The following is a 19,341-nucleotide window of genomic DNA, read 5'->3' on the forward strand; positions in this document are numbered from 1 at the left end:
AGCTGTGGGTATACAAAGACGGTCTGCCACTGGCTCCTGATTGAGCCATGAACAGAGGACCACAGCATGCAGGTGAGGGTTCATCAATGCTTGGTGGAGGCAGAGCTGCAGTTACTGCAGTAGCTCGTGAGCTCCAGCCATGAGATGACGTTCATGGAGAGCAGGTTGCAGATGTACAGGATATGCAGGGACACAATGACACTCAATGAGTGGCAGAAGTAGCATCGGTGCCAAGAGGCCACATTTTTGGTACGTCTACTTCTCAGGCATTACTGGACAGCACTGTGTCCGATGAAGCAGTCGAGCTTCATCTCGCCCAGCCACAGTCCGCTCTCGTGACCGACCCTTAGTAGGCTGCCAAGTGGCAGCTCAGGGACCCCGCGCCCAAGCATACATCTTGTCTATGACCCTTGGGTATGTCACTACGCCCCATTGGCAGCTCAGGGACCCCGCGCCCAGGCATACATCTTGTCTATGACCCTTGGGTATGTCACTACGCCCCATCTTAATATGGGGCGTAGTGACATACCCAAGGCTCATAGACATATGATGTATGCCTGGGCGCGGGGTCCCTGAGCTGCCGCTTGGCAGCCTACTAAAACCACTTGACAGTCCAGATTCCCGTCGCAATGGCCATGTACAGTCCGTGAGTGATCAGGTCCTTCCGGGTACACTTGGCAACTGCGCTGCCCAGAACTTCGGGATTGTCTCGTCGGAAACGAGCTTGAGCTTCACATGAAAGCATTTGAACAGGTCTTCAAAAAGGAGTGACAGCAGCGAGCAATGCGAGCTCGAGCCTCTCGTAGTCGCAGACGTCGAGCAACTCCTTGTTGAACTGGGCATTGATGACTCTCTGCACCATAATGACAAGGCAGAAGCACTTGACGCAGGTTGCAGATGTACAGGATATGCAGGGACACAATGACACTCAATGAGTGGCAGAAGTAGCATCGGTGCCAAGAGGCCACATTTTTGGTACGTCTACTTCTCAGGCATCAACCTCAACCAGAACGTGAGCTTGTGCTAACTGCCACCACCGCCACGGTGCCACGGCAGCTGCTGCTTACGACGCGGCCGTGCGGGAGCCGTATCATATGGCCGAATCTTGAAAGCCAAAGTGCGCGCCCCCGCGGGCTTCACCTTCAAAGCTACCTGCGATGTTTGCAGAGTGCGCGTAGTGCCGGTAGCTTCGTATGCGCAATGATTTCGATATTTGGTTCGCGTTGAAGCGAGAGATGCTCGAAGGTCAATTCGATCACTGCTGCGCCTGCCGCGATTTCTAACTCCAGCATTTTGACAGCGAGTTTCCGCGGTCATCTAGCGAAATGTGCACATGTTTACCTGTGTGCACGTGACACCGTGCTGTTAATGTCGTTAAAACACGTTCGCGGGCTAGTTGGTTTAAATTCATGATAAGATGTGAACGATGACGTAGAAACCGACACACAGAGACAGCGATGTCTCCGTGTCTTTTTCTTTCTACGTCCTCGTTCAGTCGTGCTGATACAATGTCATTGTTAATTTAGTTAATAAGCGAATGTTTACAAGTTTATACGGCCAATAAAGCTGCCATCCTACTTCGTACAGCTATCTACTAATTTGCTATCGCGATCGGTGCTTCGCCTTTCGGGCGAAACTGCGACTTCTTTTTTATTTTACGACCAGGCATTTTGTATTTAGGAGCGCTCACGAGCCCCAAACGGGAAGTTTGGCTGGTTACGCTGACGCTTGTGCCACCGCAGTGATCGAGACAGCAGCCGACACGCGCTGCACGGCTGGCGCGCGCATGGCAGCACGCGATTCAAAACCAAACATGACGTAATTTGCATCGAGATATATTAGCTTGTTGAACAGTATGTCGTCTACATTAAGTTGGTTATTTAATCTATGAAGTTGGAAATGTGCAGTAAAGAAAATCTCGCTATTTTTTATTGTCTTTCTAGCATTTTTTGAAAAAGCGGTCGGCATGCAGCATTGCTCTGGCTACCTTGGCAGAAACTTTTCAACAGGGAAACTATGGTGGAAATTTATCTGTACCCCGAGGCGTTACACTTCATTTCGCAACCAGCGTGCGTAAACAGGGAACCGTGACATTCATCGGCGCCGTAGTAGTATTATCAGTACCTTACTGCTTTATGGATCGAAACTAGGTGTACTTTTATACGGTGTTGCAACTGTCGTGAGCAGTCTGCTACACGGTGATGAGTTCCCATCGCTCGCTGAACTCCTCCAAGCGCGGAATGGCGTGTGCAAGCAGTCAACAGGTGAAATATATTTACGAGTTGCCATATGCTCAACGGAATAAGCTGTGTAGACTGTTGGACGCCGGCGGACGATGGAAAGAACTGGGTAAGCACTAATGCTTGTGTCAATTGAGCGCTGACATCCGCAGCATGTCGTATTGACACTCCGTTACTACCATCGCTAAGATACTAATACACTCTACCATCGATCGCTGCATGTGAAACCGCCTCCCTTGCAGTTTATTTTGCTCCATTAGGATCTTACTGGTTGCTGGTAGCCATATTCGAAAAAATTGCCATGCCAGAATTTTGGTTGCTTAGGAGTGTAACGTTAGTTTCGTGTTTCGGTTTCCTTGCTGTATTGTTGTTGGTGTCCGACGCTGCACAAGAAACTGTCAGCGCTTTGTCCTTTTATACAGCATATTATTTGGAAACATATCGCACACTTCCTTATTTTGATTTTTGTGCATGTTTTGCTTTTGTCAGATGTATCGAAGCCACAGCGCATGGGTTCTGAATTAGCTGTCATCGCGTAGCATGTTGAAACTTTTGCTGCTGTAGTGATTAAAGTGACAACTCCTTTCTTTTCTTTTTGCTTCCTTTAGTACAGCATCGTTGCAACAGTACAGTGGCTTAGAAACTATCGGTACAGGCACCACATGTTACCCACCCCATATTGTTAACAGAACTGGTGCATCCGCTTGCAGGTTTCAACTTTATGCACATGGACCACGTTAGTATCAGCCTCATGGAACAAGCAATCCTGCGAAAAGAAAGCCCAACCGACGAACTGTTGCACAAGTGGGGTGAAAAGAATGGCACAGTGAATCAGTTGTTTGTTTATTTGTACAAAATGAAGCACATGCAGGCAATGCTCATCATCAAGGACTTTGGTGAGTTTGTGTTCCAACATGTCAATTGTCTGACAAAGTTTCAAATGTTAAATGTACATCATATAGCGAAAAAAAAAAGAGAGAGAAGGAAAGGGAAAGGCTAGCTGGCCATTACCATCAACGACCACCTCAGCTGCTCTTTTTTTGTGATAGGGCACACATTCCCACCACACTTGAGAGCCGAGCCAAAATAGATGCCGGAAGGTGAAACCAAAATGTTGTTTGCCTAAGCTCGTTGGTTGCACATAGCACAATTGGTTTCCAGCAGAACATACTGACATGAACAGCATGTGTCGTCATCCCTTCTGTCCGTGTCAGTAAATTCTACTGGAAATCAATTGTGCTATGTGAAACCAAAGTATTGGCATTTAGACAATTGTTATTTGTTCATTAGGTGTGAAGATAAAGAAACAGGCTACCTGCTGCGGGAGCTCAATGGTCCTTAATTAGTAACAGCAGTAACATTTTGTTGGCTGTGGAATGCAAGAATGCTCTTACACTGTGTGTTGGGTGCACATTAAAGAACTCAGGTTAATTAGCTGTAGCACATCCAGAGCCCTCTTGTTAGCAGAGTCCTTCATAATTGGAGTGTTTCTTTGTAATGTTGACCCCGCTATCAATCAATAAAAACAGCGTGCTGATAAAGTGTGCAGGAGAGCACTGAGACGAAGAGAAGTTGGTGGTGGCAACAAACAGAGGAAGTCGCTGGGAATTATGGCCACCTGTCATCTCTTTGCAGCAGGCTCAAAAAGAAAAGTAGTGAGGAGCAAGCAGACTCACGACTCACACTAGAAAGTGCACAATTCAGGCAGAAGAGTATGGAAAGATGTGTAGAAAGGACGGAGATCAGAAGAAATGAAATTGTAGCAAACCACCAAGCCCACACTAAAACTACAGCAAAGACTGTAGCATGGGAGCAGAAACGAAAAAAAAAAAAAATGTGCCTCACAGAATCGAAAAATGAAGGGCACACTCAACAACAGCATTCAGAAACACTCCCAAGATCTAGTCGAACTCCGTGTGAATGGAAGGAGCGCAGAAATTCGAGCAACACAATCTGGAAGACTAGTCAGTTGCTTTCATATGAGACATAAGGGATGCAATGAGCCTGGTCAGGTTGGTCTGTGTAGCCACTAAGTTCCAAGAACTGATTGAAGTGATAAACGGCAAAACAAGTTGACCACTGTCCCTGATGTGAAATCTGTATTCTCGACACCTTCGTCCCAGGGTTCATCTGGGAGAACAATATTTGGAACATCCGTGCATTTTGGCACAAAGTGTAGTGACCTCAAAACTGGTGTTAGTCCTGGAATAGTACCTTCAAAGTAGACCTCCTTCACACGTCGACTTACTTTGATTTCAAAATTGCAACATGTACTCTGATAACTAATTAGAGAATTCTATTTCATTAAAGAGCTAAAGTGAAATTATCACATTATATGCGATGCTTCCTAGTGTGAATAATGTGTTGCTGGAGAACTCACCTCAATATCTCTTCTGCACCGAGTTCAACAATTACTGAAAGTCCTTGCTGAAACACCTCGCATGATACCATACTTAACTCATCATAACGAGGAAAAAAGGTCTGTAAAGTCTAATGCTATAATTGTGCATGATTATGCATATTTGATAAAATTCTACTCATTTTAATTTGTTCGTGTGTGCTTCTGTTATCCTCTACAGTGAGCCCAAAGTATCGATACCTCCTGGACAGAGAAGAAACAACACAGTTGGATAGCGCACTTCTGAGCAGCAATATGTACCTTCACTCATCTCCAGTGCTCAAAGGCACCGCACCACCAGCGGATGTATGAAGACTTGATTCTTGTACCGTGAGAGTGCTTTGCTATAAGCGTAAACTGCTTACAGCTGTCAGATCTTATCGGCTTATGTCTCACCTTGCAAATTCACTTGACGTCATCAAAACCAGTTGGAAGTCTGACCTCTGTACCTGCAAGAACAAAAATTCATCTTCATTATTAATTCTAGAAAAAAAGTTGGTTGAAAGATTTTTGGGTGTAACAGAATACATTAGGGTAAACACTTGTGTTATTTACAGTGAACAGTAGCCAGGGTGTCTGATGCCATGGTTCTCTCCTCTGTTCATGGTTAGCACAATAATATTTGGTTGGAGTGCAATATGCTAACATCTCCTGAAAACATTAACCTTGTCACTGCCATCGGTATCCTAGTTACTCAGCATTTCTGTCATTTGTACAGTGTACAGTGTAATGTCTTTGGCAGCACAGATTCATTCGGACAATGTTACTGTGACCCATCTAAACACTAAATATACTGTAAGCTTCACTTCATCACTGTGTTGTAAAGAATATTATGCTTCATAACATGATTGAACATGTAAGCAACCACCTTTAGTGCCATGTTACTGCTTTTCAGCTAGGTGTAGCTGATTTTACTTCCAGCACAAAATTTACATTAGAGCTTATGCTCATGAATTCTTGTAAGATGATTTTTCACTTCATTTTAGAGCAATTGCAAAATTTGCAGTAGTTTCATCACAGCAGTAGTGCCCCATAAAATCCGGCACACAATTCTTTCTGCAAGTTGCAGTCAGTGCAACTGTGGATTATTGAGTGTCATTTAGTATGGACGTGAAACATATCACAACTGATGCTTTGATCGAATGTTACCTCTGTGTCAATTACATGTCCTGGCTGAAGTCTACAATGGGTGCTGCTGCTTATAACAAGAACTTCTACCCTGATGACTGCCACATGAATATGGACAAAGGACATTCTCAAGCCAAAGTGAACAGCTCCAAGGTCAAGATGGTGTATCCTGGGTTGTGAGTACTATTCCTGATAATTCAATGCATAATTGATAGATGTGATGTAGCAAGGCCTCCTGTAATAAGTGGCACTAGTTAAAATGTACTTGCAGCATTAAATCATGGCTGTAAACTAAAATTTTTACATGCAGAATGAGTGAAAAACAGTAGTTCAGTAGCATTCACCACAAGTGTGAAGTGCAATTTGAAGTGTACACGAATATGCCTTAATTACACTATTACATTTCCAGGCCAGGGCAGGGCAGCAGAAGTCCCATGCAAGTACCCCAGAGCACATTGCCTTCAGTCACTAACAACTGCTATGCCAATGGAAATAACTTGTACCCTCAGCTTCCAAAATTCCAACCATGTGATGAGCCTAAACCCAGCAGTCCCGAAGGAAAAGTGCAAAATGTTGCCCCCGAAAGAGTTCAGAGTATGGATGGAAGGTCCAACAGGCAAGGCGCAGCAAGCACTGCAAAGGGTAAGGGACGTTTTAAATAGCAGGATGCATAAGTTTATGCTGTTATGGTAAACACAATCTAACAAAAAAAAAAATAGTGCATGCTATACCTTATACCAATTTGTGCAGTGATATTTAATTAGACATGAAAGCTTGCTGTAAAATTTTCTTAATGTAAACAGAGTGCTTTACTATTCATCTCAGGCACTGTTTGTCTCAGGCGACGTGAGCTGAGCTTCCAGTACTTCTTGCATTCGTCGAAAAGACAGTGCAAGCTCCTCAGGTGATATGTCAGATATTCCATATTAAAAAAAAGCTACTCCATATTATTGGAGATTTTTAAGCTTGGTTGCTTAAGGGTACTTGAAAGATGCTTAAAGTTGCTGTAATGTAGCTCAAAGATGTGTCAAATGGATTTTTTATACTTTTATACATAGGTTGCTTGTTTTCAACATATGCCACAAATCAGAAATGCGAAAGGTTCTGCGTTGTATCTTTATCTTTTTCTTTCTTTCTTTTTTTTAATACCACGATTTGATTATGAGGCACACCATAGTGGGGGCTCCAGAATAATTTGGACCACCTGGGGCTCTTTAACGTGCACCTAAATCTAAGCACACGAGTGTTTTCGCATTTTGCCCCCATCGAAATCTGGCCGCCGTGGCCGGGATTCGATCCCACGACCTCGTGCTTAGCAGCCCAACACCATAGCCACTAAGCAACCTCGGCAGGTTACAGTCGTAGATGTCTGTTTCCCACAAATAGATGCGTTTGTTTGCCTAGTGTTGCCTAGAAATAAGCATGAAGTTGTAGCGCTGCTTCTTTGCTAATGCAGAAATTGTTCATAGTGACACAATGTAGCATGCATAAAAAGTGCTGTCGCCTTTCAGAGCCAAGTGAAGGGCAGCCTCTCGTGAATACGATACCTTACGAGGAACTGAGGAAAGCCACGGAGGGCTTCAGTGACAACAAGATCCTTGGCAAGGGAGGCTTTGGAACAGTCTACAAGGGCTGTTGGAAGGACACAATAGTAGCTGTTAAAAGGCTACATGTGGTAATCCCTTTTCTGCATTTTGCAGGGAAGTTACGGTGATACTGAGTACACAAAAAGATGACATGTCTTGTGAGCCTGTGTTTGACAAACAGGAAGCTTGTGATATCAGTGGGTGCACTAGTGCTAACAGCCCTTGTTTTGTCAGTCCCATACTCCTTGATGGGACCTTGCTTATACCAGCCCAGGCTGCAGTGCACAGTTCTCAGTTTGCTAGTTTACTTCAGCCCTTCTTGGATGGGGCAGTGGGTTCTGCAGACAGGATGGTTAATGGCAGTTAAGCTCGTCTCATTCTTGTCAGTGAAAATTAAATTGGGTCTGTTGTTGCCTGCAAGAATATGTGCAGTGTTTCCCCTGCTAACGTTGCAGCTTTCCAAAGAAGCTAGAAGTCCGTAATTAGGTATTACACCTAGCAATACGTCACACTACCCGCAAACAGCCTTGTGACCATGTATCTTCAAATTAAATATGATTGACCAAAGTCCAACGAGTCTTATGTGCATAACTGGCAAAATGTAAAACATGTCTGTCTGATATCATTATAACTTTTAAAACAATTCATTCAGAGCTAATGTTTATTAGTGATAGCAATGATTGACACTACAGCAATTGACAATGTTCAACATGTTGCAAGAAGCTCGTTCAGTACTTCATGCTTGCAATGTTTGGATGTGACAAAGCAATTTACTTGTTTTATGCAGAAGGAGAAGGACGGTGACATAAGACAGGAGCAAAGCTTCAAGCAGTCACTGACAGAGATGAAGGTGCTACAAAGGTATGTGCAGTAGTGAAAACAAGTCCACTGTTAGGGTTAAGATGCAAGCACATGGCACAGTTAAGTGTCCTCTGTGGCAACTACTGGAAAAGCAGCTAGTGCTGCAGCAGAGGCGTGGCAGTTCCTGCTGGTTTGTTTCTTATAACCCTAGCTAGATCCAAGGCCTGCTTGCGTTTCCCTTTACCTTTACATGTAGTCTACTTCATGTGGCTCCAATTTATACAAGCTTTATAAAGATAAAAGGATCATAAGGAATTGATAAGGAGTATATAAAGATTCCACAAAGTTCTGATTATGCACTCTGCTCTGTGCAATGGCACTCATGCAGTTGCCGCATCGACAACATTCTGCCTCTCTATGGTGTCTCTCTCGATGGACCAGAACCCTGCATTGTCTACCAGTATATGCAGAATGGTTCACTTGAAGACAGGCTTCGCTGCAAGGTTTGTGTGCCTCTATATGCTTTTTGAAACAGTTGTAACCCAAACATCAAGGAGTGGCACCGCATTCACTGAATGAACTGTCATCGAAGTCTGGTAGGGAGTTTCGTGCACCTTGTAGGAAATAATTGAGAAATAAAGCAGTATAACAACTATTAACTGATTTGCATTGGCCAGTATTTCAAAATTTTAAATCATACCACACCAGCACACCTGTAATAGGGTGCAGAAACAGTGTAGAGCAGATGCAGCTCATAAAATCTTTCTTTCCAGCGACAATCACTGCTGGTTCAGGTTGTGGTGCATTAAAGTGAAATTTGTATCCACAGTTGCAAAATGAAATGTTACAGTAACAGTTCAAACATTGGATGCTTTGGATAAGAAAACATGCATAGGAATTGACAAAGAGGAAAATGAGAGGTGATAATGCAAGGTTACAATAGTCTACACCTATTAAATTTAATGTGCACACACCAGTACATGGTAAAACAAGCACACAGAAACAGAAGATATGTTGTACACACTGAATTGTATGTTATAAAATAGTTCCTTATGGGTTAAGGAACATGATCAACAAAAACAGTCATGCACAGGAGCTATATTTACTGCCCTTGCTGAGTGCCAGGCAGAGTCGCAAACCCCTGATAACACAAAAATCTCTTAAGAGTTTGTACTGGGAATCCAGGCGAGCAATGGGGACCTGAATGCGGCAAATCAGTTTTACAGAAGCCTGCAAGGTGGAGGAACGTTCATGAAAGAGAAAATTGTGATTCACCCAACTGTAGCATGAAGCTACAATGAGAGCCCATACAGCTTTCTTGGAAGAAAAAAAAGAAGCCTTGCGATTGAAAAAAAATTTCTTTGCCTGGGAATCGAACCCAGGGCCAACGCCTTTACAGAGCAGTATGAAGGAACCCATATGGATTTCCTTTCTAGCTCTGTGCTACAGCAGGGCGGATGACAATCTTCGTCTTTATGAAATGGTGGGTTCAAGTGCATTGGCTGTGTACAAAACAAAAAATAATTACAAGGGCTGAACCTAATTCAAAGGACATTGCAGGTGCAGCAACCAATGATGCTTTACGATATGTATGTCGGAAGAGACAATGTGCATTTATCAGTAATATACTGGAGTCTGGTGTGAATTGAATGGTTTCAATCCGAAGTTTCTTCCATATCTTCCTCTCACTTGATTTGCTGACTAAGCAGCATATGTAACAGTAACCAACTTATACCTATTGTATTCATAAATACATATATGGCCCACTGACATCTTTAACATACAAACAACAGTGTGGTTCATATGCTGAATTATTAATCATTACGATATGTAATAACATTTAGTTTAGCGTCTTAAATTGTGTTATGTTAGGAAAAGATGTGATGCAGAGCACAGTAAATGATGCTGTCTTACTGTCGTGTAGCTAGGAAACACCCAGTATCAAAATTATTTATGCTATACAACTATTGCTAGGTGCACCAAGCAAAGCAAAAATCAAAATATAGTACCATGCTGTTTGTAATGCTTGCTTGCCTCTCTTTGTGAAACCACTTTCTTATATGACATTACTTCAAACCCAAAAGCTTTGTATTGCTGTCCTGACGCTGTTATTATGAGCCATAAAAAATATGAACTTTTCCACCCATATGTATTATACTGTGTGCCTTATACCATTCTTCTCTTTATTTTTTTTTTTTTTTCAGCACAACACGCAAACCCTAAACTGGACACAGAGAGGAACAATTGCCAAGGGTGTTGCTCGTGGGCTGTATTTTCTTCATACTAGTCTGGTTGATGGCAAGCCACTTATTCATGGTGATATCAAGAGGTGTGTGGCATTAATGTTTATATTTTTATTATTATCTGCCATGGTTGTTTAGTGGCTATGGTGTTGGGCTGTTAAGCACGAGGTCGCGTGATCTAATCCTGGCCATGGCAAACACTTTTCGATGGGGGCGAAATGCAAAAGCACCGTTGTACTTAGATTTAGGTGCACATTAAGGAACCCCAGGTGATCCAAATTTGTGGAGTGCCTCTACGGCGTGTTTCATAATCAGATCGTGATTTTGGCATATAAAACCCCATAATTGAATTTTTAATTTAATATTTTTATTGTTATTACTGTAGGAAACTTGACTAGGCTTCGTCCAGTTTGCTACCCTGGATGTTGAATCACAGAAACATGACAGACTATTGCAGCATGGTTTCCATTACACAACATCAAGTCTATAAATGGTGTGGTGTTCTTAAGTTAATTCAAATTTTACTCACATCAGAAATTTACAACATATAACATGCGGAAGGAGGTTTCATGCTTAATGATTGTACATTAAGGACTGCTTTTGTTTTCACTCCAAGAATTGCAGTCGTTTCCAGTTGATGTAGCTGTGCACGGAGCTGTCCTTACTTCAGTGGCCGGTCCTTTTGTCTTTGCTAGAAATGGGTTGCTGATATCTGCAATCTGTCCTATATCATCATTTTGTATAAGGCTTTGAGCTAAATGTTTCTGATTAGTGCAAATGAATGAAGTCTGATATTACCCTTTCTTTTTATTTAGGCAGTTCACAGGCATTGGACTGCAAAGCACTTATGCAAATCGACAACTTTGCAATCCCTTCAGCAACGCATTGATGCATGGTTTGAGACAAAAAAAAAAAAGAAAACCTTGTTGCATTCATTATTCCCCCCCCTCCCGCCCTTTTTTTTTAAGTGCGAACATTCTTCTGGACACCAACTTGGAGCCAAAAATAGGAGACTTTGGCTTGACTAGATATGGGCCTGAAGCGGACCAATCCATGGTAGTGGTGTCCCACGTTCACGGCACAAGGTATTACCTCCCTCACGAGTACCTGAAGAGTAGGCAGCTTTCAACCAAGGTGGACATCTACAGCTATGGAATTGTAAGCAAACCGATTGTCAGTTACATGGCTTAATCATTACAGTTGAGCTGGGAATTGCTTGTCCCTTTCCCAGTATAACTCATAGTTTGTTAAAATGTTATGTACTACATTTCATTTCACACACAGTAAGATTGTACAGCACGGTGGTGTGCTTAATCCAACTGCAGTGAATTGGTATTGTCATGTGACAGAAACATGTCATAAGTTAATGCTGACACCATTGTTAAATAGAAATTAAAGTAGGGTGCTCCACCAAGCTCTTAAAAGGAGCCATTTGCTAGTATATGTGGGCTTTTACGCCTTTCAATAAGTAATGATATCTACATTGGCAAGCATTGTAAAGTCTCACACATTGTGTAAGGAATACCTGGAACACCAACTATCTTTTTGGCTTCTCTTTGTCAAGTACAATAATGAGTGTTAATCCCTTTCAGCCTACTAAGAGTCAACTGGTTTATTGCAAATTCAAAAAAGTTAGTGTCATTTCGCTTTGTGAATGCGGATGATGCGCAAGCATATTGGTGCTATAGCACACATAACACTATCGGCTCTCGGTGTGCCTAGACACCTACGCTGTCCGCATCGCAGATAGTATCCAAGACAGGGCTCACACAACCACGCCATATGCAGCAGCCGCCGAAGTAGAAGGCCCCGTTGGAAACATTCGCTTACTATCTAAATTACCTAGCATGGTGTCAACACACACAGGCAAACACGAACACTTCACGCTCTAGGAACACGGACACTCACTGTCAAAACGCTTGTGTGAGGAACTGCAGCAGCAGCAGCGAGCGAAGTGACCTTTGTGCTGTCTTAACGCTTCAACGCAAACTGAGCAGTGAGAACACAGCGCAAGCAAAGCTACGAGCTGTCGGCTCACCTAGACTGTGCCCCCAAAGCAGATCACTTTCAAGATAAAGCCTACCCAACCGTGCCATAGGACATTATGGTGGTATCGCTGGCAGGGTAGTACCATTCGGTACTGCATAGTGGCGCGGTGGTAGGGGGAGCATTCTCACATTCTACCCTGGTGACAGCTGGCGCTTTGAGATGCCATCGTCAAAATGCTGTACCTCTGATCGCAGCGTCTGCGATCAGAGGCGGTGGCAGGCACTGCACAAGGTTCCGAATGCGTTGCTTGAGGAAGTGGTGCTCAAAGTACCGGTTGGCTTTTGCGTATGAGTAAGGCACGGTGGTAAGGGGGAGCAGCCCCTTTAACAGAGTGCTATATAGTGCCGCAAATAACCAGCTCCCAATGCATGCTCAACGTATTCTTGAATAGTAAGTGGGGTTGGTTCTTCATAAATTTTTTTCATTATCCATTAATAGCAAACATTTCAGCAGTGCAATTTCAGGCGTATACATGTCAGACTTTATGTTCAAAGTGTTAATTTAAAGAGTATAAAGGATGCTTAATGATTTTTATCCTCAAATTTATGTGTTGTCGTTGCCCATAGTGCTAATTATATGTGCAAACAAACTGGAGCCAGTAAGAAGGCCCAGGCGCCTTCCTAATTCGCTTGCGTTGCAGCTTCAGAAAAACACTGCCGATTTCACGAGCTGGCCAGTTACACTTGTGCGTAAAAATGATGCTGCCTTTTTTTTTAGTTTGTTTGGCCTTGTGTTCGTGTGGCAGATTGAAGGCAGCATCAAATGTGTCTTGGAATTCATGGCATTAATCTTTTTTTAACCAGTACACATAACTGACCTTTCTCTTTACTTTTTTGCAGGTTCTTCTAGAGCTTGCTACCAGTAAGCATGTCTATGACAGGCGGCGCAAAACCCGAACGCTGGTAAGTTAATGTTTTTTTTTAACCTCAAATTCGTGTAGCACTGTGCCAGAAATATTAAGCAAGCAGCCAATGGATAGCATTCCGCCTGTTCAACTTTGCTCATAGCTAATGCTTTAGTCCTCATAATTTGCACAGAAGGCTCAGTAGTTTCTCAGCTCCCAGTTCAAGTTTTATGGCACTTTTCATGAGAAACAAGTTCCCATGGAAGTTTGGAAATGAAAAGGAAAGACAAAGCTATACTGTTGTCTACTGACCCCGCTCTTCGGTATGCACAGCCCACACATATAATATACCCCCCGGCTCTACCCTGGGTGTATATTGATCAGAATTAAAGGAGAGCCTTAACCTTGTTGCATGCTGTCAATTTCAATGCACTTACTCAAATTCAAAGCACACTGGACTAATCTCCTATGTACTGTGCCATTTTCAGATCGAGACAGTACATGACTGTGCGCAGAGCAATCAGCTGGACAGCCTCAGAGATACAAATGCTGGTGACGAAAACCAGGTCATATTCAGTCTGCTCATACATCTGGGCCAGAAGTGCTCGAGCTACGACAGGAAGGAGAGGCCGGAAATGGAGCAGGTGAACATTTTATTTTCATTTAGGGAAAATAGGAGAAGAAATATTCTTTTGGCATTGTTGACGTTGTGAATTTACAATAATCAAATGGTCTTGAATTTGCAGGTGCTTCAGCAGTTTAAGGAAAATCCCAATGAAGCAGTTCGAAGTAAGTGCAGCATGTGGAAAACTGCTCAAACCATTTGTGCGTGTTGTGTCAGCAAGACGTTCTGCAGAATTTTTGCTTTCCATGAGAAAGGCAGACTCCCTTTTTGTCACTTAACCATAATTTTTTCTTTAGTGCATTTTTAATGCTTGTCACACCAGCGTTCTTTGTAACATTAAACTCACTAGATTGACTCGTAATAATGACGAGATATGACTAGCATGTCATGATTTCCACTCAATCATGTTTTTGTTTGACTATGTGGGCTGTGCAGCGAGTTTAGCTGTAACGTTTAGTCGAGGTCTTGACTAAGTGCAGCATATGTTGTGCTCACCCAAAAATTAAAAAAGAAATGAACAGTTGTAAAGCTTCTGTGCTGCTACGCGGAAAATGACTGTAATATGCATCTTTGGTGATTTGCAGAGATTGACTGTGATCACTGCTTTGCAAGGACTGCATCTTCTCACCTTCCTATTCTTCGGTTCTTCCTATAATTTCAAGTTTCCAGGCACTTTCATATATGGGACAGTGAGGGTTATGGTGCATGACATTCACGCGCTTTCTGATATGCGGTAGAACTTAATTATAACGCAGTTGAAGCGGGAGCCAGAATTTGCTATATCTATTATTGCATGTACTGTGCTATAATCTCTATGGGTATTTCAAGGGGAATTGGACTTATTTTGCTATGTTCCATTTCGTTATAACAAGGTTTAACTGTATATCCAAACATTTGTGAATGTAACTGCTTTTCCACCTGACGTATTTGCATCTTTTGTGTAGTTTGCAGCAAGATAGATTGCAGTACTGCTGTGTTGTACTGCGTGACCATCATGAAAATGGTGTCTAACGTAACATAAGGGCTCTCTCTCTCTCCTTCATGCACTTGCCTATGCATACCATATGTGGACATGTTTTCTTAAAAAGTTGATCATATGGACAAAGCTTTTGTGACGATGTTGAAGGCTGTTTATGAAGACTCTTAACTAACAACCACTAGTTCCTATTTGTCATGATCTCACTTGATAGCACGCTGTAAATTGATGGAACAATGGAATATTTTCAGTAGAAAGTGGTCACTTATGCGAAATTGTGCATGTTACTGCAGGGCTGTCTCAGGGCACACTGATTCCTCCCAGCCAGCCTGGAAGCCCATCACCTTTTGACCTACAGAGGTGGTATGACATTCGACAAGGCCAGGCCACAAAGCCCACTTACCTGACACCCAACACTCCCTTGTCCACCACACCCACCAACGCAGCTGCAGCGAGGCAAGTGCCTATGCCTTATATGTCTTACACGTCTTTTTGACTAGGGATGTGTGAATGGTGATTTTTGAGACCAAATCGAATACGAATCAAATAGCGCCAGAAGTGAATCGAATATCGTATACTTTTCAAATAGTTTTTGAACAATGAATAGCCGTTATCACAATTGATATAAAACAATGTCCGCATTCCACTGTTCTTAAAGTTAGCAAGCTTCTTTCATTACATAGTACGTTATCAAGCATTGTTTATTAAAAGCATAAATGGGGCATTAGGAACAAACAAGTAGTTTCTTTGCATGTACAGGGCTCTTGAGAGAGTGTGAATGATTGCTGTACAACCTCTAAAGTATGGCTACTTAAGTCACGTAGCCTGCTCCGCAATGCAAGCTCTCATGTTTTATGTCTATACTATATATGGCCACGGGGGGTGAAAATTGACCATGCTTTTGCTGCAGTTTTATGTTCATCTGGGTGCAGGTGACATTTAGAAATACTTGAAAAGTATTTTAAAAATATTTGCATTTACAAATAGGACACTATTCAATTCATTATTCTAAAGTTTCAAATATTTGCGCACCCCTACTTTTTACCCTTGTTTTAAAAAAAAAAGTTGTTATGCTGGCCTAAGCCACTCAAGAAGCACAGGCTGTCACATTGGTTTAACTGTGCAGTGATGAGTAATGGCATCCTTTTTACAGACGATAGAAATAATATTGAACCTTTTACACCTCAAGGACGTGAGGGATGCCGCAGTGAAGAGTTGCAGATAATTTTGACCATCATAATGCATGCCTCCTATAGTCAAGTATCTGCACTGGGGTATTAACACTATCAATCAGATCTAAACACAGAATGCTTTGTGGAAGCAACTTGGCCGATTTTCTGTGTTCACCACAATAGTCTAGCCTGGCACTTGTAAAGCCGCATTGTCTTTAAGCATATGCCGTTTGCAGCCCCAAGTTGTCACCCACGTTCCCACCTCATGCTCTACTGCCTTCAACGTCTCCTCCTGCGACTGTGGAAAAGGAAATTGTCCCAGAAGTCTGTCTACCAGCAATGTTAGAGCAGCCCCTGTCATCACCAGAGAACCAGCTGCCCATGGTTTCTATACTTGGTGTGACTCAGAGCCCAGCACAGCACTCCGGCGATGCCAGCGATGGAGCTGGCAATGCAGTTGCCGCCTCCACAGCAGCACCACTGCATGAAGCAGTAGTTGTGACCCCGGACTTGCGCGGCGGAGAGCTGAAAATGCCCAACCTTGACGAGCTAGACTTGAGTAGCATGAGTCTTTTAGATGATGACGAGGACTACAATAGCCAGGATACCGGTCTTGAGAGCAAGAGTGAGGCAGTTTCAAGCGAAGCATGATGCACGTTCCTATGGTGACAATAATTGAGCATCAAGCAACAGTGTGAATGTCGCACCTTTTACTAGAGCTACCACACCTGTCATCAGCCATGTACAGTTTGCTCTGTGCATAGCAAATTTTTAAGTGTGGAATATCGTGCACCAAAGGCAGACAGTCAGCCTTTTGCATGGGTGCAAAGAATGAATGCAAGAAGTTTCTACACAATGCTCACAGTGTCCTCACGTGGGGTACAGAACTGCTAAAGGGCAGTGCGTGCATTCTGGCTGGCGGAGTGCATGTACACATAGCTGGGCCAACATTGTGTTGTTTCCTGGAATTCTCATGGGTGGCAACTATCACCATCTCGAATGTCAGATGATTATACCTCTCTGGACATTAGGAGTTCAAAAGAAACATTTGTTCACGCAGTACAATTTTAATGAATCCATCCAACATTGTTTTGCATAAAAATAATGGGGGCATAATTTGCCATGAAAGATGCTCGAAACGAACAAGAAGCCAGCTTTTAAATCTCTTTATCTATGATACCAAGCACTGAATCTATGATATATTTAACAGCGGTTCATCTGCAATTTGTTCAGCCTATCATAGAATTTATTTTAAAGGGAATCATGCAATCAGTAAAAGCACAATATTTCAGTGCCTTTTAGCTGCTGTGACAAGTTTGCTAATGAAAAAGAAATTTGTGGTACTTTCTTTTTTTTTTTGTAGGCTTGTCCAGTGTATTAAGTGGTCCTTCCTTTCTTAGCTTTTGCTGTGTAGTCATGTTCAACGACAGCAATATCTTGTACAGAACATAAGTGTGTAAAGTTTTGGTAGTTGGTTTTATGGTAACAAAAAGAAAAAACAGCAAAGTGCAGAAAAGTCATCTTTCCATTTACTGAAAACCTTGAGAAGAAGGTACCAATGTCAGTTACATGTTTCAGAGTATTTTATTCACATGTTTGAATGACAAGCTGACTTGCTGCATTTATTTTTGTAATCCTTTTAGTGCCATAATCAAAATAAAGACGCAAGCAAAAGATCTGCATCCATTGTTTTCATTCTACGAAGACGGACATCTACGAAAACAGTTTTTCTCTTTCAATGCAGCACCTCATACTTAACCTGAACGCATTAGGAGCACCTTTTCGTTTCTCAGGCAGAACGTTCAGTATAGGTTTGATGAAAGCTGTACTTATGTATATGTTATATGTATTTGAGGTAGAAATAAAAATTATTGTTCTTCAGATTAACATTCTCATCAGTAATAGAATAACTTTTGTAATCTGCTATGCAGCTTGTATATTATAGAGAAAATGAGTTCTAAACCAGCAAGCTGTAGGAAGCTTTGTGAAAATTTAGCTTGAGAATATTAAGTAAAGGAAGCCTATTCTTTGTGAAGCCCATATGCTTCCTTTATAGCTTTGTGCCAATGAACCCTTATAGTTCAATTTTTTTTTAATTTTAGCATAACTTTTAAAAATCTAGTGCAGCATGTTATGCAGTTTCCCCATTGCAGCTGGGTAGAAAGGAGAGCTGGACATAATTTACACAGTGAATCACAATGACCAGGTTGCTAATTCAAGAAATTTTATTAATGTAATTATTAAATATAAAGCATGTGTAAAATATTGTAGATATGAAACCTGTCATTCCTCCAGGCAATTTGCAAGACATCTCCAGTATGGTAGTGTGTCAATGTGCTTGCCTTCGCTGAAAATTCGAATTACAGTAACTTCACCTAAGGAAACTGAATGTTGCGTGTGTTGGCAGAGGTATGGTGTATGCAGGAGATACAGTAATTCCTATTTGCTGGCACTGTGCAATCTTCATGGGCACAAATAAGAGCTGATGGCAGCTAATCAGCCATTCTACACTTCAAGCATTTTCGAAAGTCATTTGCACATGAGGTCCCAAACACCCCTTCTCACCATGCTACTACCCAAAGATGGCAGCAATGCAGTGATATCGGTGCACCATATCACGCATAGATTGTTTTGCTTTTCACAGTTGCCACTTTAGCCAGGTTATCACTTATCAATTTGTCACTTGGTACAATAAACATATCATGCGGTGATACTGCATGTTTCTCGTTTACGCAGCTTTTACATGTAAAATGATATTCACTATGTGCATTCAATAGGAAGGATATGTGGAAATGAGGTTTGGTCATTCTAATGTGTATGTATGGCATTTTCTAAAGCTCGCCAAGAAAACCATCTTTTTTGCACCTCTTTCTTTTCTTCTGCCCACTCTCTCTCGAGCCTTTTCAATTCCTCACCCCCTTTCCCAGTGCATAGTAGCATGTACACGACTTTACACCTGCCAGCAGAATTCTCTTTTAATACAGAGCTTTCTCTATCGCAAATAGTCTTGCTTGCGTTTCCCTTCCTGAAAACTACACTTGCTACTTCCTGTCAGAAATGCTACCTCATGATAACGCACTCCACTGGACAACGAGTATCTGCAGAACGTCTGGCAAAGGACTGAACTTCCAGAGCCAGTAGCGGATGTCTGAGGGACAATTGTAAGTCAATTCTGCCTGCAGAATTTTGTGAAATGCGCTGACTGCAGATCATGTACTGGAGAAAGAAACTGAGTGTTGTGTACGTCTGGCTGCTGTGCTTTATCGGAAGTTAAATATT

General features: G+C 42.3%; 1 protein-coding gene across 1 annotated transcript; it reads left to right on the top strand.

The window, feature by feature from the left end:
- Positions 1-1,989: 1,989 nt before the first annotated feature.
- On the top strand, positions 1,990-17,744 carry LOC142585578 (serine/threonine-protein kinase pelle-like). Its single transcript, XM_075696447.1, has 15 exons — positions 1,990-2,349; positions 2,951-3,136; positions 4,820-4,944; positions 5,818-5,942; positions 6,176-6,408; positions 7,278-7,441; positions 8,140-8,213; positions 8,542-8,656; positions 10,358-10,482; positions 11,365-11,554; positions 13,285-13,347; positions 13,778-13,933; positions 14,036-14,078; positions 15,184-15,346; positions 16,299-17,744. The coding sequence occupies exons 1-15, from the start codon at positions 2,202-2,204 to the stop codon at positions 16,711-16,713; spliced, it is 2,325 nt and encodes a 774-aa protein (XP_075552562.1). The 5' UTR covers positions 1,990-2,201; the 3' UTR covers positions 16,714-17,744.
- Positions 17,745-19,341: the final 1,597 nt, after the last annotated feature.

Source organism: Dermacentor variabilis, chromosome 6 (assembly GCF_050947875.1).
Source record: "Dermacentor variabilis isolate Ectoservices chromosome 6, ASM5094787v1, whole genome shotgun sequence".
NCBI lineage: Eukaryota > Metazoa > Arthropoda > Arachnida > Ixodida > Ixodidae > Dermacentor > Dermacentor variabilis.